Here is a 27,624-nt window from a genome sequence, read left to right on the forward strand (position 1 = left end):
TCCTAATCAAAGGAGAGGGTCTCTTGCAGAAGTTTCTGGTGAGCAAGGTTCTATTGCGACGAGGATGCCTACATCTCCCCGAGATATCTCCAATGCTCGGATTCTTCTTTAAATGTGGACCAAGGTATTGTCATGCAGCAGCATGCATTGGAAATGGGGTTCACCCATATCAGTTCGTTCATGGGAGGGCATCATAAGCTATCGAAGCTGGGAGACATCCAGATTAAATACCCTTGCCAAATGATGTCATCTGCTCCCAACTTCAGGAACCAATAAAGCATATGAGGACCTCTAACCTGTATGGGGACAGAAGTTTTGCGGCGAGTGCTCTTTTCTTTGGAAGCAGCTGCCCAGCCATCTCAGGATGACAGATAATTCAAATCTTTTAAATGGTTTTCTTGAGAGACAATTTGAGGGGTGGGCGCCAGTGTTAAGACGTGCTGTTTAAACTGTTACGTTATCAATGTTGGTATGAAAATGAAGTCAAACCACAAGCTAAATTGCAACCATTTATTTATCATTGGTAGTTGCACTACTGTCTACAGTAACATCTAAAAGAATGACATTTATCACACTTACATCCTAAAGGATCCTTTGCAGAATTAACTCACACTTACTTAATAGGTTGAAATTTAACAATAGAAAGAGTCAAATGTTTTTGCACTCTTTTTTGAAAGACTTATATATTGGTTCACATCACTTTACATTTACGGTACATTGACCAACTTCTTTGTTATTGAGGGTGGTCAATTCCACTCGGCTCAGAAAACGTCCACTCTCAATGAGGTTATATTTCAGACGCATTTGTATGCACACTTCCAACCCTCACAACAGTAACATAGTCAATGGAGTAGTCCTTCCTGTGACACTGCACAACAATTCTACCATTGGCCACAATGTCTATTAGATGTGAGAATTCTAGCTACTCTAAGAAATTGGGCATACACAGCTCACAAAGTCCATGAGAATTTTCAGTCTCCTACATAGTTGAGAATCCAGAGTCGGACACTCAATGAGCCTCGATGAGATTCCCTAGTCCTCTAAATCCTTTACATCCATGACACTTACGTACGGAAACTCGTGATGTCCGATGTACAACCTGCCGTCGTGCTCAAACACCTCACTGATTCCTCGTATTATCTTCCCGTCTGGATCATGGAAGCTCTTCAAGATGTTGCCGTCTCCGTCAATTTCGAGGAAATAGTTATGGCGGGGGAGGAAGATGCTGTAGGCCCAGAGTGGTGTCAGCTGAAAGTGACAGAGAAAACCTTAAAGCTGATAGAAAACAGAATTTTACAATTGCCTCTGATTCACGTGTCGAAAATACTGCCTTAAATTTCCGATGACAAATATTCAAGTTTTATGGGTATGTGACAACTAGTACTTGTGTTTTACTAATCCAAAAACAGAGAAGGTTTGAGTCAGGTTTCAATTCCTGACACATCATACAGACCTACCTTTGCTATAAGCCTTTTTAGAGCCGGATATGGCCCAATAACATCCAAGAATGGCCGAGCATACTTGAGTATGCCAGCCTTCCTGAATCTTGTCACACCCATGGCCACATGAAAAGTGCCTGATTTCGTTAACTTGATGTTGTCAGGATAGCCGGCCATATTCTCCATAATGACCTCTGAACTGCCAGCTCTCGGCCCCTTCAAGTAATATCTGTGTAGAGAACAAAATCATGTTAGTTTGTTATATCTTAAAAGGATGCTTTGAAATCAATGAATTTAAAGAAGAAGGAACAGAAATGCAATGTGTGAGAATGTAACAATCAGACTTACTTACTTCAATATCCTCATAATACTCATCTCTTGGATAAGGATGTACGACTCATCTTGAGAGAGAGCAATACCATTGGCTAGGTAGAGATTGTCAAGAACCAGGCTCAATGTTTTTGTACGCGGGTCATAGGAGAGCAGACGTCCCAGGTGGTTCGTTTCTATCACCTGAAAATACATAAATTTTGCAAAATGACGCTCAAGAAAGAAAGAAAGGGAAACTGGGTTAGTTAGTTATGTTTGCATGAGGAACAGCTTACGCTTTCTAACATCATCCTCCAGGTTACTGTGGAACTGTAAATTAACTGAAGGCACTACAGTTCAACAAAGAGGACCACATCAGGGACTGTATCTAAAAAGTTGGAGGGCAAGATCTGCCTTGCTGCCAGAAACCAAACAGTACGATGTTCATTAATGTTATGAAAACACTGCAGGGTCGCTGCGATGTCCGCATGGATATGATTACCTCAAATCTGTAATCTTTTCTTGTCCATCGTGTCGTTGAGTCTGTGAAGTAGATAGTCCCATTGCTTGTAATGTCAATGCTGTTCAGAAACATAAAAGGAACACCATTTATCCCTGGTAAAGAGAAGTAACTGTAGTAGAAGTAGAATGTACTTGTACATGTATTTTCAAAAGGCCCGGCTGAAAGATGCATGCAGCGGACATAACAGAAGACACAAAGGTACACATAAAAACAGAATTCATAGTTGTGGAGATGCCGATACAACCTGATTTTGAGGCCAATTTTATAAGCCAACATGCAGATCACATTTCCCACCAATTTCTGCATTAACAAAAATAATTTCACGCAAAAGTTTCAGAAAACTTGACCTTGCCCTCACCTGTCTCACTAGATACCAGCATCTCAATCTCCATTGTCACCAAGTCCATCTTCATCAATCCTTTGTACGCATCAACAAATATCAGGTTCCCATGGCTATCGACCTTCATGCCTTTTGGGCGGCCGCACACAGACTCCATTTCTAAAGAACCACATCTGGTGTCATCAACTCCTGTCCTACCAAGCAGTTGTAAATCGTCTCCCTTGAACCGCCAAAGTTTGCCATCTGCTGAGCCAGTATAGATGTATCCTGGGGAAAAAAGTATAAAATATGTGTTCAGTAAATCAGGATGTCTTAATGATTACTCAAACTTTAATAAAACTTGAATTGCTGTCGTTTGATTTCAAAATACATGCAGCTTTATTTAATCTTAAACTGTGTTTTCAGTAACTGGCACTTTGTTTTTTTGTACCTAATAATGAGCTTTTAAAAACAGACTGCTATCATCATTCCTTATTCAAGCACAGAACCCCAACCCAATACAAATTTGACAGGTCTAACGCCCCTGTCTTGCTCCCACCTTTTTTATCTGCTGTGAATGTCTCTGGTCCTATCACAACATTTTCAAAGATATGCTTTGCTTTCTGTAGCTTGTAGTTGGGCTTTAACGGTCCAATAAGCTCAGGTGGGTAATCACGGAAGCTGCAAAAAGGGGTATGTTAATTTCGACAGCAAGATAAAAGTAAATTGGTAGTTTGGTCTCAGATAAACTCTGTTATTTCAAAAGCAGAATGAATTGGCCCGGCTGTTATAATGGCAAAATGTCACTTGACTCAAACCAGAAAAGTGTGGTATTTTACTCACGTGTATGGTTGAGGGTCAATGGGGCTCGGTATCAGGTAGATACCGATAGATAGGACTGCCACTGTGAAAGGGATTACATAGGCATTCCTGAAAAAGGATGACACTGTCACTGATAAAGCCAATTAATTTGTGGATTAAACCAATATCCATGCATGTTCACAAACATGCACTCAACTGTCAACTTGGGCGAAAATACCATCCGCACAATTGGAGCAATGACGATGTTGTATAGTATTAGTAAGCTCATCGGCATGGGCCACAGGCTATAGTCACTAGTGTGGATAAGGATCGCCGGTCTCTAGTCGGCCTAGGCCTTCTAACGTGTTCTGAGTGTGCGCATTTGATTTGTTTTACTTTTGGTGTTCTCCGAATTGGTCTATGCAGCAGCAGTGAGGGAAAGAGCTTTCTTAAAAAAAGCTATCTGAAAATGCTAGCACTAGGCTACACTAGCAGACAACATCACTAAATCATGCACTGTAGTGTCACTGGCACTGGCACTGCACTGTTGACTGTGTAGTCTGTAGGCCTACATAGAGTCTAAAAAACGGATAACTACACTAACATTTTCAGACGATAGTTGACTTCTGTCTGACCCTTCCCAACTATCTACTAAATATAAATACAAAGTCTTTGATGTCATTATAAAACCATTCTGACACGAAAAATGTGTGGAAAAGTTGAAAAGTTCATCTGCAGGGCATGTGACATGTGTGAGATGACAGACATTTCGTAGCCGTCGATTAGTAATTTAGCCCCAGCAGGTATATTAGGCTAGAACTATCGGTGGCTGCAGCGCCATCTAGCGGTCGCATGTTTCTGTTTACAAATATATCCATCAAAACCTGTTCATAAAACTCTACTTTTCCCCTTATAGGAGACATGAGTACCGATCAAACGCAGGCATTGCTTTCGGTTGAAGCTGAAGCATACGTAGATGCCCTTGAAGTGTATGATTTAAAAGATGTAGGATGTGAAAAGTAAGTGTGAAGTGTGAATCTGTCAAATTTCTTGAAAAATTACAGGGTGATTCCAAAAAATGCCCTGATCCGGCTGATGAACAATATTGTGACAGAAGCTTGTAGAAGAAACTGTGACTGATACAAGCCTCCAGTAGTCGGCCTGGATAAAACCTAGTCCTAGGCGACATGATAAGGGATGACAATGTAATTTTAACTTCCTTCTCTCTCCCTTCTCTACAAAAGGTGGAGCCGCCAACATGAGTACATCGAGAAGTTGAACATGCAAGCTGTGATAAGTGCATCGGCACAGGAAGAAGAATTTGTGAAGGAATATTTGATAACTGCTGCAAAAGTAAGCAAGGGAAGATTGCCAAGTGCATTGAAACTGCTTCTATAATAATATTTGATTGGTTTCCTCCACCGGACCAAATTATGGGTTACAAAACTTTATTCAACCTTATGAAATATATTACTTTGGCATGACAGAATAAATTGAAATTCCGGACAAAATAAAAGGCAACAAGACAAAAGAAGTCTAAATACAAGATGGCACAGGACACAATGTCCAAAACAGCCTTATCAACAAGACCCTGCCTTATATCATGGTATTGGATTGTCTTTCCTCTCTTTTTCAGATACCTCTATTAATCCAGGATCTGTTGTCGGTGGAGATTTGGAAACAGAAAATATTTACAGAATTCTCCAACATTAACTTTCAACCAAAAACTACATTCCCTATATACATGGTGGTGAGTATCATGACCCACAGTACCCAGTTGTTGTTCCTTCATTCCTTGGACTCTTTGCTTGTTTGTGCCCCATTGATAATGGTCTCCCTTCTCAGTAAATCGTCCCTTGTCCTGTGCTCTGATGATGATAGGGTGTTCTTTTCAGCTGTATCATGAAGCCACTGTAGCCAATCTGCTGGAGACTGTGCTATTCCACCGAGAGTCGTGTGAGGTTGCTGAAGACAGCATGTTAGATTTGTTGGACTATTGTTACAGGAAGTTGGCCTATTTAACAGCAAGGTAAGGATGTGACATTGGAAATGTTTCTTCAAAGAGCAGGGTTGTAGACGGTATTCAGTTCACGTACTTAGAGTTTCATAATTCTACTGAATTTAACAAGAATATAATATACCTTTGGAACCCAAAAGTTTGATGGAATCTCTCATTCACTGGAATTCTCACGCACTTGTTGACTAATTTGAGTACTACTATGTTGATTGCTGTTGACTTGTTGCCTGATGTTTTTTTGCAGGTCTGAGGTGATGGATGATGAAGAAGAGGAAACTAAAGCTGATGAAAAGGCTACGAATTTAGAGGCAAGTTTTAAAAAATTGAAAATATTGTTCCTGGAACTGGATTATTATTATAATAATTTCTATGGTGTACCATGTGTTGTATTATTATCATTTCTATCGTGTATCATGTGTTGTTTGTTTTTTTCAGGATCTTCAAAAGCAGAACAAGAAGATGGACTTTGATATTAGTATCAAAGCTGTATCAATTCTCAGATATATAACAGATCATCTATCTACGTAAGTCGTCACACTGCCACAACTGACAAATAAAACTCAGCCTTTTTGATTGTTTCTATATCTTGCACCACCCTAAGCGGTTCTGGTTGCCTTAACATAACCTCTGAAGTCAAGACAACGCTCTGTAGGCGTCATGCTAAAAGTATCTTAACCTTGATATGATTCTGTTTCCAGTCTTCCCCTGAGTGTGATGACACGGCTTCTAAACACACATGACGTTCCTATCTTGCTTGTTCAGTTGGTTGAAAATCCTCCATGGACGAGGGACAGAGGGGGTAGGTGTTTCCATTTCATTCCAATTGTGAAGGACTAAGAATTTGAAAACCTTAGTGATCGGCAATAGTCAAGTCAAGGGCTTATTCCAATATCAAATATGGCTGCCCGGCACTCACTTAACACAGGTGCTCTGTATTGTTTCCCTTGTGATGCAATACGTAGGTAATGACTTCAAAATCACACCATCCTAAATTCTGTGCTTGTTCGGTGGGATTAACTACTCCTTGCGTTTCCTATGTTAGGTGACTTCATGAAGCCGCAAAAGCAAGATGATGCGATATCACTGCTGGTAAGTTGTATCTTAATCAAAGATTGAATGAAATACAAGCATCAGTTTCAACATTATTCCCTGTGTTTCAGGCCACGTGATGAAGTATGTTGACAACAAATGGCAGGAGTTTTCTCATCAAGACAGCATGAAACTATCAAAAATCGAAGGACAGGTAAGGCCACAACACGATTGCTCCAGCCTTTTCAGTCTCTTGCTGCCCGTTGTGCCTCGCCCATGTCAGCCCCATGAGTTTCAGCTCCTCGGACATAGTCCTCCTTTAGGTGACTTTGGGTCGGCCTCGTTTACATGTAGTTGAGCTGATTGGTACTCATTAATTGAACAAAACCAGCTCGAGCTGTTTTCAATCTAGGCGGCAGACATGAAGTCTTTGAAACCGTAATTCCATCCAAGTTTATTTCTTTATTCTAGGTTTGGTTGACGCTGTACCATTTGCTAATGGACCAAGATTGTCAGAGGAAATATGAACTTGATGATCACAAAAAGAATTCGATTCTCAAGGTAAGGAATAAAGTGATTGGATGAACAAAAATGCAAGATAATTGAAATTGCATCATACTTTCTTAAATTTGTAGAGCAGTATTGTCTGATTATTAATATTCTTAGAATCTCACGGGAGTATGAAATGACCAAAAAATGTCCGGAACAAGATTTAGGTTTCCGACTCTATTTAGCTAGAGTATAAAGACGTCTCTTTGCTGTTGAGGAGACAAGGCTTGGTTTTGCTACCAATGCAGAAAATACTCATCTATTTATCATCTGCGTCAAGTCCTTCTCCCAGCTAAATTCTTCTTGTTTGTGACTTCTGATGTCTGATTTCAGTTGCGTCGCTACCTGACGGAAGTGATGCTGGACCAGATACCCGCCCTTGTCGACATGCAGCGGTACCTAGAAACCCTCTCGATGATGGAACCTCCAGTAGCGAAACGGGAGTTAGTTCTAGAACAGGTAAGCTCATAGTGGCAGATTTCGTGTTTCTTGGCAGCGGCTGATTACTGTGTTACTGCCCAGAAAGTTGGTTTGTGCCCTCAAGGGAAACTCAAGTTGTCAAGGTGTTACTACTGTGGTGTCAGATCCTCCACATCCATGTGCATGTATAGTATCCTTTTCAGACCAAAATTGTACATTTTGTCTTCTTCGTTTTCTAGGTGCCGGAGATCCGTGACCGCATCCTGAACCAGTATGCTGGTAAATGGAAGACCATAGCCAAGAAACAAGCCAAGACATTCTTCTCTCCTACAGTTGCTAGTATGAAAGCTCAAGCAGAAAGGTGAGGCCACATGTTTTCTACTTATTGGTTTGCAATGTTGGCCATAAGAAACTTTTGAAAATTACATCGAAAAAAAATGTTACCTAATCTCAGATGAGGTATGTACTGTGATGACCCTAATTCATATGACTTTGTCACCTTTCTCTAGTCAAGGTCCTAGATGATATACATGTATGTAGCTCTTCCCTCTTCATTATACTCTACCCAATTTTGACATTTAATTGTATGCAGCACTGTACATATACATGTACATGTATGTATAATCCATCGAAATGACATGGACATCTAGACCCCCATTGCTGAAACCTCCCACTTGACTTACTCTCGTAGGTGTCAAATGTATGGTATAAATCATTCCTTGGTAAATTGATTTGTCTTTCCTAACGTCAGACTTGCTGCTACCTACAACTTTGACGTGCTGGAAGGATTACTGTCAGAGCCACCGAGATGCGTGGTGTGTGGAGAACAGGCCACCAAGAGATGCTCACGCTGCCGGAATGAATGGTACTGCCGAAGGTAAGCAAAATGTACTTTCTAATGACACACAGCAAAAGCTGAAAATTACCAAAAGAGACCACAGAAAGGGGTGGAAGTTTGACAAATGTCCTCAGTCTAACCACAAGAAAATACTGAGAAAGGTACATGTAGAAGTAGAAATTGTGTTAAAAGTGGCATGTGGCATATAATTGGGACCATGAGCTACAAGTTTTACTCGTGCCTGTTTCTTGTTAACAAGTGATTCGTCACCATTTGTTCTACGCCAATCTTTCACTCTTCATCCGAAACCAAACTTCTTTTGCAGAGAGTGCCAAGTAGGACACTGGCCCAAGCACAAGACTGCCTGCAACTTGGTGCAAGAAACGAATAAGAAAGCTGAAGAGATGGTCAAGAACTCAAGCTGATGAAGAGACTTACAAATCTATTTATATAGAAGCATCCAACCATCCATTTCATACAGGTTCAAAATTGGGTTGAGTTATTGTCATATCTGATGCAATGTACAATATTTGTGCAAGAAATCAATCTACTGAAGTTTAAAACCGTCCATTTTGCCATCTCTGTGTTTAATATGTTTCCGTCCGATTTTGATAATTACTGGGATGTCAAGTGTGTTTTCATATTATAGCTTTTGATAAATAAATTTAAAAGAGAAAGAGAATTTAGTTTGTTTTTAATCTCTTATTCAAAAAATTACATTTGTTGGTACCATTCCTCCTGATCTTCCCCACAGCTTCAACAGTGGAGATATTGCACATCTCCTGCAGTGCAAGGCTATACAGAGGGTGGACACTATACTTCAGAGTAGCTGGTTACTAGGGCCTATACTGTACATACAGCGGGGGATTTTTCACGTCTTCAGTAGTGCAGACACTATAGAGAGAGGAATGAATGTTCCTGGTGGTGAAGTATTGCCACAGGGCTGCCTCTTGAACAAGGGATGTTCCAGGTGGGGAGATCTCAATTCGTGCCGAATCGGAAGTTCCTAATGACAACATATCTATGCAGACACTTAAGAGAGTGATGTGTTTGTCGGTGCGGACATTTACAGAAAGGCATGTTCTTGTTCAATGCGATTGCGACATCCCTTCAGTGCATTTTCAGAGTGTGCAGACGCATCAAGGGGATTTCCTGCTCCTGACATGTTCACTGGCATTACAGCCACCAGCAAGCAGTGAATAGAGATATTCTGCTGGGCAAGCAGTGAATGGGGATGTTCCACTGGAGGCATTTATTAGTGGCAAGCAGTAACAGGGATGTTCCCGCTGTCTATTGGCAAGCAGTGAACAGGGGTGTTCCTTCTGTAGACATATTTACAGGGGATTGGAACAGTAAAGGGATGTGCCTACTGGAGACATATCTTCTGGCCTTTAGTGAACAGGGATGTTCTTGCTGAAGGCATATCTACTGGCCTTAAGTGAACAGGGATGTTCCTGCAGGAGACGTATCTACTTTCAAGCAGTGGACAGGAATGTTCCTGCTGTCAACTGGCAAGCACTGGGGGATGCAGTTCCTGCTGAAGATACACATGTATGGGATCTGTCAAGCAAACCAAGCATGTGGTTCGAAGCTTGCCAGGTTGAGATGGACTGGTTGTTCATTTCTCTGCGGCTGCCTTTTGTGAAATAGGAGTACATCAATTTCTTCCATTATTTCCAGCAGTCATTTCCTGTGCGACATGCACCTGGTTTTGCTTTGGCGGGTCAAATATATCCATTGGCTAGCAGTAGAAGGGGTGTTCGTGCTGGAAACACATCTACTGGCAAGCAGTGAACAAGGATGTTCTTGCCGGAGACATGATTTCTACTGGCAAGCAGTATAAGAAGACCTCCATCCTTGAAAGGGAGTTTTCGATTTCCTGCAGTTGGTAATGCTACCAATGTTAAGGACATGGGTCGTTGATATGACAGAGGGAGGGGTTAAATATCCAGAACAAGGAGTATACCAAGCCAATATCAAAGAGATTGTACATTTCACCCAACGTAGATATGAAAGGTTCAGGAAGTGTATATCATGCTGGGTCCAGGCACAAAATGGCTCAAGAGGTCAAGTAGCACATAAACATCACCACCACGCCAATAAGGATACAGAATACAGCCATTTTGCTGTGATAATCACACTTTATTGTTTTTTAAAAATGTATCGGTACAAAATGACAACACTGAACACATACATTCTGCAATAATACAAATGCAAACACTATAGCTAAAAACTCTGTCAGATTTTGTGTTCTCATTTGCAACTCCCGCAAGTTTATCATCCCAGATATTGGCTTTGTATACTAGATGTTTTAAAATGAAGAAACCTACACTGCACTATCTTTAAAGCCACCAGGGTTATGAAGGATGGGCAACTTGTAATGGTAAAATTTAGAATTTTTTTAAATATATGCATTAAGTGCCTTCAGCTATCTTTTGAAAGCTGATCTTCTTTTTTGTTTACCCCGCCTGGTGAAACTTCATTGATCATTGCAAAGTTCGATTTCCCTTTTTACCCTCGGCACATAAGCCAAAAGTTAGATTTTGGCTGTTTTGAACAGTAAGGAACAGCTAAGTATACGACTCCTCAATCCAAATGCGTTTTCAACTTGTTCACGAAACGTCCATTACCGAGATGAAGTATACAACAAAGAACTGCTGAACAAATTTTCATCTCACAAGATCATACCACTCTTAAATGGAGTACTAATATCTTGATTTCTACGACAAATGCTCAGCAGTCGAAAAAACTTCCACACGAAAAAACCAAGCTGCCATTTTGACACCCCTAAACTTCCACCCCAAATGAACACCGAGGCTGGCCCAATATACACAAACTGACTGTAATTATCCAACAAAATACTGAAATAACAGGAAGAGCATCAGTACACAATTTGGAAGATATGTTCTTTTTTCTAGTTTATCACTGTTACCAAGAATTCATAAATTAAAGACTCGTCTTTATCAATGGTCTGACTTTGGCATTGAGCGAGGGACTGGCAAAAAATGTAGTTCCTCTGTCAGAAAACTTACAGAACAATTCGACAATAAATGATCAAAATAATGTTCAGTGAACAGTAGCGAAAGTAGAAACGGAGTCCAGACAATCCAGTGTCAATTTAAACATCAGTTTATTTACATTTTAACTGAAGCAAAGCAAAGGGGAGCTTCAGACAATTACACAAGATGTTTCAATTGCCAACATTTCAACCAATATTTTCTTTCATGTTGGCGGCATGCAACATGTATGTGATGAAAATTTCCATCACTCATCACCAGAATAAATAAAATGAGGCAAACTAATTGGGACACTTGGATGGACATTGGATTCGAAAATCCCCGCTCAATTTTGATAAAATTACAACATATTTTACAAAGTATTTAGAATCGTAGTGACTCTTGTCACTCTTGTCATTTCCCCTCGTAAAAACGCAACTCAACACTGATCTAAAAGACTGTGCTCTTCTTTTTTTATAAACATGATACAACAAATTAATTTTACACACACATGAAATATCTAGAGTACCGGTAGCACAGTTATCAAATCATAATAGTGTTCATACAATAACCATCTTTTTTCTACACTACCATTTTTGTACCGATGCGGTGGTCCCCAGTGGAGGTTTGGTAGTCCACACTTATCCTTCAAGGAATGTAACAAATATAGGTGGACGTCATTTTTTCCAAGTAACATCGGAGGTCCTTATACTGCCAGTCGCGTAATATCGTCACTGCATTTTCATTGGATATAAGACACAACAAAGAATGCAATATTTATGTCCAATGGCGAAAAAAGGAAGTCCGGCATTAGGATAGAAATTAGAGGAAATATGATACACAAAATTAGTTTATTTTAGGTCGTCTGACCACATCATCATACAAGGAAACATGTTATAACTGCAAAGCTAATCTGAGATCTAATCAAATGGCAAAAGGTTACAATTACTTTGTTAGAATGAACTGTTTTTAACAGTTTTGTAGATATAGGCATGAGATGATCCTGGATATACAATAACAAAATGCAAAGCACAAAAGCACTGTTCAATTATTTCAAGAAATGAATCTGGTCACTATATGCAAGCATGATCCAGACTTAACGCATGGCCACCAGTCAACTTGAAATACACTGCGATGGAACCCCCACCACCTGTTCAAAATCACATCATTCTCAATCTATTATTAAACAAGTGTACATTGTGTTACACACAAGGAGTAATTATAAACGTTTAATAAAACTATTTTCATTCAAAATGTCATTTTGTCACACTGGAAGCATACGACTGAAACGTATCCTACTAGAAACTGAAACCAATGTGACCTGTTCCAAGACCTACCTTTTTCAGATACCAAACCCAGAGCAGAAGCCTAAAAGCAACTGAGTTTTCTGTATACAATAATGTTGACCAGTTGACCGAGATTAATCTCTCGAGGGCAGCCTTCAATTTAGATGAGCATCTCAGAATGAATAGATTTTGACTGGGAATATAAACTACATGTTAATTTGTGCAATGTATCATGCTCAGTTTGTGCAGGTGCTTCCCTTGTGGTGTTGATAACATCATGCGGATGCAGAACAATGAAACAGACAGCCGTCGATTCATGCACCACTGAAAGGATATAATTTCACAATTTGAGCTACTACACTAAGTTATTACTCGTAACAAATACTTCCAAGGAGCACGAGGGCTAAATGCAACAATATTCATCCAACATCTACAATAGCTCGGAGATACGCAATAGCAGTGAGAACATGTATCCAATCTTAAAAGATGACCTGACAAGTGTCGGCCTTGCAATGTATTCCAGTTTTTACAGTAATTCCATACCAATTAGGAATGGGGACAACCAAAAAATAACAACAAATAGTTCAGTAACATCCCACCTAACATGGCTCAACCGTCCTATCAAGATGTTCCTGCCAAAAGGAAACTGTCGCCAAAATAAAGAACTGAATCCCGTGCTAAACTTGGATAAGCTGAGCTTAAACCGGGGTATGTATTTATCATTGGTGCCCGATATTTGTTTGATCACGACATATTGGTAGGCTGCAGAGATGAGAGGAGCAGATGGACAAATCTTCAGTGGCAACATAATCAGAGAATAGGCCTAGTTGCATTGATTATGATTATGAAAAGCAATAGTTTGACAAATTGCTTGTTGCCTGCCTGAAGTTTTTACAATGCAAGTTTGAACTTTTCAGTCTCATCTCTGGGCCTGCTTGTGGCACAATTTCTCCGATCATCTATTCGTCATCACTCTCCATGTCCTCATCATCGTCTTCTTCCTCTTCCTCCTCCTCCTCTTCCTCGGATTCTTCCTCACTCTCCTCATCATCACTGTCTTTGCCGTTCTTCTGCGGGGCTGCCGGTTTAGGCTTTGCTTTCGCTGCCTTAGCCGCAGCTGCTTGCTCCTGAAAGAAAAATAGACCAGTATCAGCATTACAACAGCGAAATGAAACCTATCAGACGGCGGTATGGAGACCACTATTGGCTACTGTCCACCTATGTGGGTTCTTTTACTTGCCCTGGCATAGACAGACACACATTTATTCACTCTATGTCAGAAGTGGTCTGCTGGGGAAGCCAAAATCTGGGTGGACTGGAAAGAGAAAGGGGCCTCAGGGGATAGATCTGATAACTTACCTCATTCCATTTCTTCATGTTTGCTTCATATGCCTTTTTTAATTCTGCAGCTTCCTTAGTAAATGGCTTCTTATCGGCGTCTGTGATCTCCCTCCACTGCTCAGCAGCTGAAACAATATGGTGCAAACAAGTTGTAAATCAAAAAGCCATATTAGACATTCATGTCAGCATAGCAATGATCAAGAAATCCAGTACAGTCCTGAGCACGAAAGGCTTCACCATGATAACTTGTACAAAATAACCAGTCAATTTTAAAACATCTTTAATTCATGAATGTTGAAAAGAAACTGACATGGGCTAAAAACAGATGAACTCGCCTTTTGTAACAAACGTCTAAATACTCCAACATCTTCATTCTATTCTATTCTATTCTATTCTTTTATTCTATTCTATTTTATTCTATGACAACAGATGTGTGAATTAGCAAGGACCAACTCACCCTTGCCTAAGACCTCCTTGTGCTGAACGCCATCTTCTACAAGTTGCTTTCGAACCGAGCCGACAAACAGTAAGAATGGCGTCATTGGCTTCTTAGGCTTTGTCGCGTCCTTGCACGCTGATGGTTTGTAGATTTTCATCTAGGATAGAGAAACATCATCATACTTTCTGTCACTGATAAATGGAGGAAGACAATATGTGATTGCAATCGAGTGTAGATAAACACAAGAGTGCGGCACCTCAGAGCAAGCTCGCACAATATTCATTCACAGGGTTCCAAGTGCAGTGTTGAAGTGGTCAGGGACACGATTGCTCACGCTGAGATGAGACATACCTGTTCTTCGTAGCGTTTCTTGTCGGTGGCCGCGGAGTCGAAGTGCGTTTCCTTGTCTTCTTTTGTAAGACCCCTCCACCTTGCACCGCACTGCTTTGTGAACTCGGAAACCTGAAACAACAGAAATTGGGAATGAAAACAGAGACATGATAGTATTGATAACAGGCTTTTAATGATGCAATTTTGGAAGGCATTGTCTTACCTTCATTCCCTCATGCTCTCCACATGCCCTCTGGTGAAGCACGTAGTAGAAGAAAGCTGTGCATGGTCTCTTAGGTGCATCCTTGTCCTTCTTCTTGCGCTGTTTGCGTTGTTTCTTTTCGGGGGAGCCCTTGGCTGCAGCTTTTACACGACCTGATGAAGAGATTGCATTGAAGAATGTATCAGACTATAGGACTGTTGATGACACTGCTATGTCAACAAACAATATCACTCCATGTAAATCTATATGTACACTCGGGCAGTATTTTTATAACAATATGGCCAATCAGAATAATAGATCTTGGATTTTGAAAATGTGATTGTAACTTGTATTTCGTTTCCCCACAACAACGGTCCACGGGTCATCAGGGGGCTGATTACCAAAGAGGCCAATTGGCCTCTTGCATAAGAACAGTTCCCAGCTATAAAACATATCCTAATTCTTTCAAACTACTTTCAACCTGTTCTATAATATAACTCAATTAGTAACCAAATTGTGCATATTTCATAAATTTAACATTCAGATTCAGATTCAGAATCAAACAAAAGCCAGAGAACCTACAAATTGTTTTTGTCCAGCAAAAATTCATAATTCTCAGACTCCCACATGTCATATTTTCTGTTTTTTCAGTTCTGTTTGGAGGGAAACAAATCAATGACGATTCATATATCCAGCAACCAAAACTAAACAGCCAGCTGGCAAAATAGCTGGAAACATGATATAAATAATGGATGCTTAGAATTAAGTTAAACCTTTTGTTCACTAAATCAGTAAAACGAATTGAGAAAATCAAACTTTTCAGACATTTGTCAATAGGCACTTCATTGAAACCCTTTCCAGTCAAGACAAAGCCTTTTACTTGTGCTCTTTACATCACCAACATTCATCCTCTGCCAAAAATTATAATGTTCACCTTAACTGGCTTCAGTTCATTCAGCATTATTGGACCACTGACTGGCTGAGATTGAATTGTATGAGAAATTAAATATGCAGACAGAACAAAGCCATTTTGCATCTCATTTGTGCAAGTAATTGTCTATTTTGCCAAATAAAACCCTTACCAAAGACATCAAACTATTACGTAACACATTTCTATTGACAAAAGTCATAAGTGAAAACCTTTTGGGAGAAACTGACAACAGCGCCGCAATGAGATAAAAGGCCCCATTTTATTGTGTATCATCATTGAGCACTGTGATGTTGTGCATAAACAGTGCACACAAGAGTGCGGCAAAAACACGCTGACCTCGAAAATTTTCTCGAAAACAACATCAAAATACACAAACTTCCTACTGACAGATTGTCAAAAAAATACTAGCAGTTTTCGCTTCAATATTCAAGGATTCATTTTACTGGTTTTATAGAGAAACTAAGCTTGAAACCTTAGCGCAATGCATAGACCAGTTATTTGGTCTAACAAAGGACTCAGCTATGGCGAACATTGAAAATGGCTTGGGAAAATGCGAAGTTGGGGAGGCCGCGAATAATCACGTTTAGAAATAGGGAAATCGAGGCGCATTAGGAAAAATAAACACTTACCCATGTTTTCTAGTAGTAAATTGGAACGTAAGTTAGCGACAGGATCGTTTCCCGAAAGTCTGGGAGGAAAAAGTTTTGAAGTTCTATTGGTTTATATGGAAAGAACGAAAGGCAAAATGACTTGGTTCCTCGGCAAAGGCAAATGTGAGGGCTGACGCGAGCGGTGTCACGTGATTGAATACTAAACAGTAAAAGCTTTACCTCGTTTTCAGGTTGATTGGAAAATAAAATGCACTACACATACACGGCAGTATAGATTCAATTTTCCTGGACACGAGGTAATAAGCGTGCTGGCGGGAAAGTTGTGAGAAAATGTCTTTGTTTTTGTGATAACTCAAAAAACTGTGAAGACAAGCTGTCACTAATGATAATATAAGCTGACATGACTGAAGTGACGTTTTGTGGAGTTAATCAAATAGCGTCGACTTATTTTGTGAAAGTGTTGACAACATTTTGATTGCTTTGGACCACTGGCCTGGTCCTATAAGCGATGGCTGGCTGTGGTTGTTGGGTGTGGTCTATGCTCTTTCTGTTGTTTAAGTGCAGAAAAATCAATTACATGTACATGTAATTGTCGTTATGGAAAGAAATTAAAAAAACACCCTAATCATTGCATTGTTGCATGAAAGTAAGATATCCATCCCATGGTTTATAATTTCCATGTGTCCGAAATTGGTCTTTTGAGGACAAAGTCACAATCAATGGGGGGACAAGACATCTGCCCTTGTCAGCAGGAAATAACGTAATATGCGCTTTCTCTACAATAAGCAGTCGCTAGATCCTTTTTTATTTCCTATACAGGCATGCACTTGGTACATGGAGGGGTTGATAATGAAAAATGGGAGAAACTGCCGAACAGACAGTATAGGAAGTCACGAAAGGCACATCCTAGCCAGTGAAAGTACCCGGAGGTCATTCGGCGGGGATAGTATTCTATTGCTTATCTTATCACCTAGTGCTGGTTATTATCAATGTCCTAGCAGGATTGATAGTACTTATCATGACGTATAGTTGTTAAAAACAAGTTGGCATCAAATTAATAAATTTCACTTGGCGTTAAGTCTTTAGTACACATCTGAAGAATAGAAGACTACGCCGAATTAGTGATGTATATTGGTAACTTGTTTTGAACGACCTCGACCAGGGAGCAATCTTATCTTCAGGTGAAGATGACAGTCAACCTAAAGGAAATCCATGTAGGGGAATCCAAGGAGCGACACTTTTCCAAGAGAGACAAACAATACTGCCCAGTACGTATGTTATAAATGCATTTATTTACAAAAAGTACCAAAATTACAACTTAAATGTAACTAAAAGGTAAAAGGTTTCGATCACTTGAATATATTTTCTATAAATTATTGTGTACAATCAATTGCCGAGAGTGGCTATAAAAAGTATTCAATTACTTAATACACAGTCATGACACGGTCATTTTCATGACACAATTATACATATCCTCTAAAACATATAAACGTCTTAGCAAGTTACTGCATAAACCATTACATGTGAAGACAATGCTACACTTGCGGATCCTGGAGGTCCATTGGACATGACCCCCCCCCCCCCTCGCCGCCACCACCACCTATTTATATCCGGAAGACATGATCCCCGCCTCCTCCATTCAGCGTATATGATGCATGTTGTGCCAAAAATCGAAACGACACTCGGCCGTCTCGTCCACCCAACTACATGGGACCTATTGGTGCACAGACTATTGTTCGAACTCGGGAAGACTAAGCAAAACTCTGAAAGTGAGAGTGATCGGATCCAGGTCGAGCAGGTTTTCCTTCCTCACACATTCTGCAAACTGACTGTAACAGGCTGCACAGACGCCAAAGGATTTTGTTCATTTTATATACGTGCAATACCGACGGCTGCGCAACCATCAAGCCCAGGCTCAGAATTCGAATGAGTTAGGGTGAGTTGCTTCTCTATGGACCTCTTGAATATGATAACGGCGCTCGAATCTCGAGTTACGGTAACCAAGAAAATTCTACCGTTTGTTCAAACGGCTGATTCCACCGATTTCTGTCCTAATGAGTTTTCAGAGTCGAGAGTAGCATGAGATCTGTACCGTCTGTCATGTACAGATGACCCCGGTCTTCGGCCAACGGTCGACATGGACGACCTGTAGGGCTGAAAGTATAGAACAAATTTAGGATTCAGAAACTGTGGCCAAAATATGTAGTTTAAGACACTTATCTTCTGTTTTCCAAGCCATTTTTACTGATAATAGGAGAGTGTGGGATTCATTGGAAAACTCGTCTACCCGTTTTGTTGGGATTGGTGAGGAAAACTACTATGCATATCTTCCCTCTTTTAGTCTATTGATTGTTATCTTGGGGAGTGCAGGATTGCTGAGAAAACTTACACTAGCCTATCTTTCGTTTTCTTATCCATTGATTGTTACTTTAGGAGAGTGGAGAGTGCGGGATTTGAGGAAACTTACATAACTTCCATTTTCCAGCCCATTGGTACTGTAGGACAGTGCAGGATTGCTGTGACCCGATACAATGGATGGGGTAGAATGGGCTAACGAGGGGTCCTCATAAAACCCGTCCACATAGTCGATAAGTTTTCTATGTTGAACAAGAGCTGGGCCCCAGTCCGCTGTAGGGATGCTGAGGTCACGGAAGCGCTGGAAATACAACGTAAAATACGGTTGGTACATTAAGAATGACGTGTCAACTAAAAAACGTCTGCCATGAGGATGAGGCCGAAGTTACTTGCTATTCGCCACAGCCTCCTTCTCCATGTATTGAGGGAAGTGAACCAGAGGGAGGAAAGAGGACATGTATGGAAATGGAGTGTACAGCAGAAGGAATTATGTGGAACTGACGGGAAGGTGACAAGTATGAAGGTGGGAAGGGGACGTGTATGGAAATGGAGGGGAGCTGAGGCTACAGTCTACAGCTTGTGTCTACAGAAAGAGGGAAGTGTAGAAGATAGAAGGAGGTGACATTGAGAAGGATCGAAGGAGAGGGACAGCTTCTCAGCTTGCACAGGGTCAAGACTGGTCCATTGACGCCCTATGAAAATGCCCCCAATCGAACTTTCCCTTACCTCGCATATTGGTCCTTCTTCCTTGTATAGCCTATAGATTGCTACTCCAATGATACACACTACGGACATACTGGTCATCATCCATCCGATAGCGTCCGCCCACGGTGGGTAGCGATATTCTCCAAACTTTGCCGGAGAGTAGTCGATCCAAGCAAATAGTAGAATAGCCTGGAAATCAATGAAAGAAAATGGAATTGTGGTCTCTCTAAGCAAGAATTCTTCCAGCTATAAAGTCAGGCGGAGGCCGGTGTAAGATGAATAAGTACTTTACATTCGATAGCGAAGCGCGCTTGAAATTAGACGTCGAACAGCCATACAAAAAGATTTAGAATAATTGAAATTGTTTTCTAAATTACGATGTGAACTTCTCCCAATTTAATCTTCGACTATAATATGTGATGCATTTATTTCTAACGAACTCACCAAAATAAGAAAAGGACTTATCCCCTGCCAGCACACCCTCCACCACATGGTCGGTCTTACACCCGTCATAGTCTCGATGTCGCTGAAGAACCTGGGCGACCCATACACCCATCCCAAGGCGATGGCCTCGCAGAAGCCGATGACTAGAAGACCCCATCCTCCAGCGTAGGTGTCCATGAGTTGGAGCCAGTAGCTGCCGCCCTGAAATGAGAAATGTGCCTGCTTATGACGGATACAAAAGGGAGCAACAGAAGGCGAAGCACGATGCTGAGGTTCACATCCGACAAGCAAGCCTTGTAGTAGAGGAGTGAAATCATATCTACATTCTAAACCATTGCATTTGTAGCCACTTCGAATATCTCGATGAAATTTGCTGCTCTTCCTTCACTCGGCCCACAGAAGGCATGATCAAAGCTTCAAACATCAATTGTCCCGGACAAGTTGCCGAATGGCTGTTTCTTTTGGAACGGAGATTCCAGGAAGGCTATCAAAATACATCTTGAAGCTCAGGGTTTAAATGCACACATTTCTGATGTGTTCATTACCAAATGAGCAGAGCATTTCGTAAATGTTAACATTTGATGAGTCAAGATGATCAAATAAGCTCCCATCTATTAAATGGATGTGCCGAGATACCTGTTTTGGAGACTCAGAGACGCCTTGCATCAGGCTTAGTTGTACTGGACAGCTCAGCACTGGATCGTGGTTAAAGGGTAAGTTGCATACGAGAGTTAACTCCTGAGATGCTACTTTGCTACCTTATAGACAGTATAGGCAGACCCTACACCAGAAAAGACGGAGCTATTTGGTTAACTTACGTTGCAGCAAAGCGGTAACCCCAACAGGAAGAATACAATACTGATGATGAGGATAACGATGGATTTCTTTGGACGGAGCAGATCTGGGAATCTGTCAAGGAGGCACGTGACTATAGTCTCAATCAGGGCGAACTGAAAAAGACCAAAAATACAACATCGAAGAACAGTAACATTTACATGTTGGTGCAATATTGTAAAGTTGACGGGACACAAAGGAAAATCTAGTCACTGTCGTTTGAGTCGCGGATTTATTATCAAACGTGTTCGTCAGAGTAACTCTGCTATATCACGTATAATGGTCCATCCATCCATCCAACTGTGTTGAAGTTTATAGTTGTCGATTTGTGACCAACTACCGCAGCCTGAGTCCGGCTACAGCGCTCTAAAATGGTGGTTAACCACGCAGGCGACACTTTCCCCCTGCAAACCCTATAGGAACAGGTACTGTAAAATCGACACGAGCCGTCATGAGTGGAACTTCAATGACGGGAACTGAACACATTTGCTGTAAATTCAGTTTGCGAAATTCCCTATAGGTTCCTACCTGGCTGTCCAGCCCCAGAGTCAGCAGCATGATGAAAAACAGAATGGACCAGAGAGGACTGATGGGCATATATGTCACGGCAGCGGGGTACACGATAAACGCCAAGCCAGACCCTGCGAAGAGAAGAGAATGAGTGGTTAAACACCCTGCTGGTTCGTTGATATTTATGATTACCTGAAACAAAGTTCACGAATGAACCACGAATCTCCCAGAAGAGACATGTCTTAGATCAACGACTGTCAACCACGACTGAGCGATACCAACACGTTACAGCGCCCCGACGTAGCGCTGGTAGCTCCCTTCTCCAAACACGTTCCCATCCTACTGGTTCAACTGATTCGTAACGCCGAACTTACCGCTGTCTACGACCTTGTCCACTGTTGTGCCAAGTTTATTTGCCATGTATCCCAGGTACGAAAAGATGACGAAACCGGCGAAGATACTGGTGGTGCAGTTACCAACGGTTACGATCAAAGAATCCCTGAAAGCAATGGACAAATTATGTCAATGATGAGTCTCGGTGAAGCAGTAATATGTCCCCCTAAAAAAGTGTCCGACTCCCCGATTGTATTCTGACGGATTTTTGTATACGGTTCTTTAGAGATCATGATAGCTATATCTCAGAGATTAAAAGCATATCATAGAATGCTTTTGCCAGTGAACTTACCTCAGTACGTTGTTATGGAACCTGTTGTAGCTCGCCAGTGTGATGAGACCACCCCAACTAGTGGACAGAGAGAAGAAAATCTGGACGGCTGCATCGTTCCACACCTGATATAAGAGGAGGACAAAATAATCTGTTTATGATCATTTTAACTGACTTCTGCTTCACGTTCACCAAGAAACTACATGTAGTTATCTTATGGAAACAAATTGCGTGTCAAATACCTAAAGTATATTTTTGATAAACTTACCTTAGCGTCAAGAAGTCTAGACCACTCTGGGACGACGTAGAAGTAGATCCCATCGCCGGCATGGTCAAGGGTCACTCCACGGAAGAACAAGATCACAAGAACCAAGTAAGGAAAAAGCGCGGTGAAGTAGACGACTTTTCCCGATGATTTTATCCCCCGGATGAGGCAGAAGAAGACTATGACCCAGGCTAGCAAGAGGCAGAGAACTAGATCCCACTGGGGAAGACCAATGTCTTCGATTCCACCACTCATTTTGAGAACCCGGTGTCTGAAAAACAAATCGTAAAGTAGCGTTACAATATTGGCCAAGACGACGTGCTGCCTGATGCGGTATTTTCAATCTTTCTCTCACTTCCAGTTTACCGATAACCCATTCTACCATTAATAGAATTTCGAAGCCATTGGTTTTTATAACCGTGCATCTTAATCTGCCATCGAACACAGAGGGGAACCTTGGAGTAACAAGGAAGAGCTAACTTTACCTTCATGGTGGCAACTGGGGGATTTGGGTTTATTGGTATAGGCTAATCGTCTTACTTGTAATATTCTTCGCTTGGGAGTATCCTCCGCTTCCCCGTCTTGTTGGTGTACAGAGACTCGTTCCACAGGCCTATTGCCTCCCCCAATATGGTGCAAGACCCGTTATCTTGTTGCACTTCCATATTGCCCGTGCAATTTAACTTGGGCAAAAGCAAACTGCAGTCTGAGAATAAATGTTTTGATGTACTTTGAGATAATTAAAAGATGCGGTCGCCTTTTGAGCAGCGACAGAAAAGGGCTAATGGTCAACCCCTTTCTTTTCAGCATCTACTTTCCTCTCAGCAGCGAAGAGTAAATGCTTAGCCTTCCTCCTGCTAAGTAGCGCAGAGCGAATGGTTAACTGCCTTCCTTCTCCTCAATTGCCAAGAGCGAATCAAATTGCTTTGTTACGGCAAAGAATGAATGATATCATGCATGCTGCCTTTTCAGCGGCAAGGGTAATGCTATTCTGCTTGATTTTCAGCAGCAAAGACAAAATGGCCACCTACACTGCCTCTAATAAGCGGCCAAGAACGAGGAGTTTTTTAACGCGACATCAAGGAGCACTATACCTGAAGATACTTACGATCAGTGTTCCACCAGTTAGTACAATCCTGCCACGGCAGATAACTGGTGAAGGAACCAAACAGGTAGTAGATGGCCATCGCGATGATCATGTTGTAATAGATGCCCACTAGGCCGGATACCACCATCATTGCCACGCCCAGACCTAGAACAGATACGACATCAATATGTTTACGGCTTTTCCTTTTCTGCAATAGTACGATGCCAAAGTGAAGGAGTGTATTAACCTTGTTGCGTAAGATCAGCAACTCCGTGCCAGAGCCAATGTTTGTTTTTTTTACATCTTTGGCTGTCAGATGAGAATGTTGAGGGAACGTGTATAGAAAATGAGGTGGCATCAAGGTTCACCGATAATGTTGGCCGGCTGCATCCAATGGTTGCTGCATCATTCCTTGATTAATTTTGATGAGATGTGCTCGCAATGCGACACCTACCTTGAAATATTGGCGCAAACTCCCAGCATGTCAAAGGCCCATTACTGCAGAACTGCCCCAGAGATAGCTCCATAAAGAATAAAGGAATGCCCACGAATGTCAACATAATTATATACGGGATGAAGAAGGCACCTCCGCCGTTTCTGTAGCAGAGGTATGGGAAGCGCCAGACGTTGCCTAATCCTACGGCGTACCCGAGGCAGGAGAGAAGGAAGTCGAGCTTTCCCGTCCAGTTGCCTCTTTCCTTGTTCTCGTCCTCTCCAAAGTGCTGCTTGCCGTCTGATGCCTCGAGAAGTTCGCGCTGCGAGAGAGTGGGTTGAAGAAAATATATTACACTATTCTGAGAGAAGCTGGGGGAGGGGGGGGGGGTAGTTTTATGCCCTCTATGATCATATTCGTGATACATTTAGCCAACCGACCCTTCTGGATTTAAACCCAAATTGCTAGATAAGTGTAGGGTAGCTAACGTGTATGGAGAAGGAGGGGAACCAACCAGGCAAATAATATTTCCACTGTAGTGGCTTTCACAAGATGAAATAACCTTATTTCCTCTTGACCTTATCGAGTCGTCCTGGGTTCGGACTCCTACCTGAGTACATGAAAGGGAACATGTGGAGAAGACGGAGTATCGCCTCAGCCAACAGTATCTTCCCTTTGACCTTGCCTTTCAACCGATAGACTTCATCGCAGAAGTTTGTTCTGTATGTCCGAAGAGGATGTGAGTATGTAGAAGGAAACATGTATGGAGAAGGACGTGCACGAACCAGACAGTTTCTACGAGTCTGTTTACAATATCAATCAGCATTGCACGGCGTCGGTTCATTCCACCGGTCTGTAAGATGAGTATAAGGAAGGGAACATGTTTGGAGAAGGGGGCCTACCGTTGATGTGCCGTGACTGCTTGGAAGGGGCGTATCTCCTGCCGTGGACCCCGTTTTAGAGGGCGTGGACGACCTGTAGCCCCCATTCGGATCATACACAGTGTACACGCCAGGGTCTAGATCAGTATTCACAATCTCATCTCCTTGGTAACCATCGTTAGGGGTCCCATCAAGGTTTGGCCCTTCAATATATTTCTCCTTCCCCTTTTTCTTCTTGAAGAAATTTTTCTTGTCTTTCCGTTTCTTTCTGTCCGCACTTTTATCTGGTTTGTATTCGCCATCAGATTTGTTTTCTGTGGAGTCAGGCTGTAAAGAAATCAACAGGGTATAAAAACTGTCAACAAAGGGAATAGGAGTAAGGATGTCACATAAATATAGGATCACTCTTTTATGTCAAGGGTTATGTGTGTTGTCTGTGGGTTTTGTGGGGACTTATCCATCATCATAAATTGGTCTTCTTATTCTGATATCATTACTCCCTTTTCCTCATACGGTACCTTGCGCTGTAACTGAAGTCTGCGTCAGCAGAGGTGAATATAGTTTTATTAGTTAATTCGAGAATGGAGAAACATGCATAACTCTAAAACGGAGAGGTAGGGATAAATATATAACAAGGAAGGACAAAGCATAACAAAAACAGCAATAACGAAATTGTAGTTAAAATAACGGTGAACAAGGAAATTAATGTTAATTTCGAATTAATGATAAGAAAAAACTCCAAAAAAACATTAGGCAGGTCTTGCAAGCCTTACGGAGAGCTATGAATGACAAAGTATGTTTTTTATTGAAGAAATCCCCGATATTCCGCCAAAAACTGATAAAATACTATAAATAGTATTTTTGCGAGTGATACAGATTGCGAAACCTGCCTAATGGAGAGAATTGCCCAAACCTTACCTCGAGAAGGTCAACCATATCCGAGGAAAACTAGAATAACATAATTGGCGATATGCAAGAAAGACGCTACATGATGCTATGCTTGCAATCTCCCCGCCTTCAAAATATTCGGCTTTCAAGGGGTTAATCAGTAACTGTGATAATTATAGTCTGACCATTTTCTACCTGTAACTATGGGTATAATTATGTTTTTGTGGTCCTTTATTGTCAACCAAGAGCAAATCAAGTCGTTTGCCTTGATTAGAATGTCAATTTGCACAAATGACTTTATCCAATAAATGTATCATTATATTTGCATGAAACAATTATCACTCAGGTTATACGTATATCATATCAAATACTTCTGACAAGCATGTATCGACATGTAAGATATGAAGTATAACATATTTTTGCATGTAAGATAGGTTTAGCTGCACAACATGTACAATACGGATAAGTAGACGTTCGTATATGCGGCTGAAGCACATTTTGTTGTCATAAAAAACTTGCATCGACAGCTGTAGATGTTCGATACTTTGAGCTTGACAGAAAGTAGAACCTCACTGTTAAGGACACCAATACTGTCGTTAATAGGGAGGTGCAAGTATAGATGTCAAATTGCAGCGACCCATTGGGACCGTGTCCCTCGTAGAGGAGGTGTCCTCAACAGAGGTGTCCGCTAAGGGAGGTTCAACTGTAGTTAATCATCAATATGAAATGTAGAGAATTCATGAATATACTCATATTGGGGAACATCCTGCTTCGTGTTGTCATAATAAATCAAGTCACGACTAGCAAATAGCTCTTTTTTGTGGATATTAATCACCTGAAGATGACTGATTTGACCCAATTTAAGCTTCTGCCTAGAAAGCCCGCTTTAAAATTCCTAGTATGATGAATGCGAGTTTATAGGGTGACAGCTGTACAAGCACCATTGCAGCAGCCTGCAAGTTTTTTTAAAGCACTAACAATCGACTGGGCCTTAATTACACATCGTTCTGTTCAGTGAACATTCCGAGTAAAACAAGGCATGGCAAATGTGGTAACTGACTCAACTAAAACACTGATGGCACCGAGCGCAGGGAGCCAAACTCCTGCAGGGGACGAGCAATCTGGGGGCAATTGTTCTCGTTACACCAGTTTTTTCTTTGTTTTACTTGAATATAGGGGTGGTTTCAAAATGGCCACGGGCATTAATTTTTGCAAACGATTGTTCCCCATGTCACATTTCAACAATGAGTCATGGTTTTAGTTCAGTTCAGATGCCAGTAGAATTTGAATAAAAACGGTGGTTTCAAAACGGCCGCGGGTATTTTTCTGCAATTGTTCTCCCATGTCACATTTCAACCATGAGTCATGGTTGCCAGTAGCATTTGAATATATGGGTGGTTTCAAAACGGCCGCGGGTATTTTTTCACCCATTTTTCTCCCATGTCACATTTCAACCATGTCCAGTTGCCAGTGGAATTTGAATATATATGGGTTGTTTCAAAACGGCCACGGGTATTTTCGTAAACGATGTATTGTCTCCAATGTCACATTTCAACCATGTGTCACGGTTAAGTCCAATTGCCAGTGGAATTTGAATTCAAAATTGCCGCGGCCCTGTTTGTGTCCAGGGCCGGAGAAGTTAAGAGAACATTAACCCCGGATTATTTTCTCAGGATGCAACCCATATAAGCTCGGCAAGGTGCCGATCGAGTTGAAAGCTCTAAAGTTCTGGATGGCACTGTCGATGAACCAGCTCAAGGTGCTCTTTCAACTTCCTCGATCAGCTCGGGACTGGAATCAGCTGTTGACCTATATATCTATATGGGACTAAATTACTACTCAAACAAATCACCCCTGGACCAAACATCATCGGAAGAAAAAGACAATGCATAACCTTAGAGAAATTAACCTACCGTCCCATATTCTTCCATTTTTTAATTGCAAGTCCTTCTGATCAGTATCTTTAAATAAGACAAAGTTCCTTCTTGGGCGGATTGTACTATGTGTATATTCACATATTTGCTAATACGTTTTGTGTGTGTGGGACATTTGCTTGTTTCGGTCCAGTAAGCCCTTACAATTTGTCCCACAATAAACGCATACTAATCCTCTTGCCATGTTTTCATATGAATAGCGTCCCACGTAATGTCTCTGAGCATGCGCGATGGCTTTGAGGGA

The 27,624-nt window shown here is 41.3% G+C and overlaps 4 protein-coding genes across 4 annotated transcripts; 1 reads left to right on the forward strand and 3 right to left on the reverse strand.

The window, feature by feature from the left end:
* Nucleotides 1-496: 496 nt before the first annotated feature.
* On the reverse strand, nucleotides 497-4,157 carry LOC135491086 (adipocyte plasma membrane-associated protein-like). Its single transcript, XM_064776734.1, has 8 exons — nucleotides 3,996-4,157; nucleotides 3,434-3,520; nucleotides 3,150-3,271; nucleotides 2,630-2,878; nucleotides 2,251-2,363; nucleotides 1,792-1,952; nucleotides 1,458-1,668; nucleotides 497-1,248 (listed from the first exon to the last, which is right to left on the reverse strand). Coding segments are annotated over exons 1-8 (1,161 nt in total). The 5' UTR covers nucleotides 3,998-4,157; the 3' UTR covers nucleotides 497-1,032.
* A 91-nt stretch (nucleotides 4,158-4,248) lies between these two features.
* Nucleotides 4,249-8,912, forward strand: LOC135491214 (zinc finger MYND domain-containing protein 10-like). Its single transcript, XM_064776941.1, has 13 exons — nucleotides 4,249-4,410; nucleotides 4,636-4,744; nucleotides 5,028-5,141; nucleotides 5,287-5,420; nucleotides 5,653-5,716; nucleotides 5,844-5,932; nucleotides 6,107-6,207; nucleotides 6,569-6,651; nucleotides 6,909-6,998; nucleotides 7,320-7,445; nucleotides 7,646-7,767; nucleotides 8,158-8,283; nucleotides 8,570-8,912. Exons 1-13 carry the CDS (start codon nucleotides 4,313-4,315, stop codon nucleotides 8,667-8,669), a joined length of 1,356 nt encoding a protein of 451 aa, XP_064633011.1. The 5' UTR covers nucleotides 4,249-4,312; the 3' UTR covers nucleotides 8,670-8,912.
* A 2,445-nt stretch (nucleotides 8,913-11,357) lies between these two features.
* On the reverse strand, nucleotides 11,358-16,548 carry LOC135490777 (high mobility group protein B1-like). Its single transcript, XM_064776261.1, has 6 exons — nucleotides 16,399-16,548; nucleotides 14,860-15,011; nucleotides 14,658-14,768; nucleotides 14,325-14,463; nucleotides 13,886-13,992; nucleotides 11,358-13,653 (listed from the first exon to the last, which is right to left on the reverse strand). The coding sequence occupies exons 1-6, from the start codon at nucleotides 16,400-16,402 to the stop codon at nucleotides 13,486-13,488; spliced, it is 681 nt and encodes a 226-aa protein (XP_064632331.1). The 5' UTR covers nucleotides 16,403-16,548; the 3' UTR covers nucleotides 11,358-13,485.
* Nucleotides 16,549-17,692: 1,144 nt separating this feature from the next.
* LOC135490632 (sodium- and chloride-dependent glycine transporter 1-like) lies at nucleotides 17,693-27,550 on the reverse strand. Its single transcript, XM_064775908.1, has 14 exons — nucleotides 27,360-27,550; nucleotides 24,580-24,885; nucleotides 23,699-23,999; nucleotides 23,266-23,409; nucleotides 22,698-22,863; nucleotides 22,161-22,428; nucleotides 21,914-22,017; nucleotides 21,603-21,727; nucleotides 21,247-21,359; nucleotides 20,703-20,834; nucleotides 19,885-20,085; nucleotides 19,462-19,629; nucleotides 18,848-19,036; nucleotides 17,693-18,534 (listed from the first exon to the last, which is right to left on the reverse strand). The coding sequence occupies exons 1-14, from the start codon at nucleotides 27,375-27,377 to the stop codon at nucleotides 18,403-18,405; spliced, it is 2,367 nt and encodes a 788-aa protein (XP_064631978.1). The 5' UTR covers nucleotides 27,378-27,550; the 3' UTR covers nucleotides 17,693-18,402.
* Nucleotides 27,551-27,624: the final 74 nt, after the last annotated feature.

This window comes from Lineus longissimus, chromosome 7 (assembly GCF_910592395.1).
Source record: "Lineus longissimus chromosome 7, tnLinLong1.2, whole genome shotgun sequence".
NCBI classification, from domain to species: Eukaryota; Metazoa; Nemertea; class Pilidiophora; order Heteronemertea; family Lineidae; genus Lineus; species Lineus longissimus.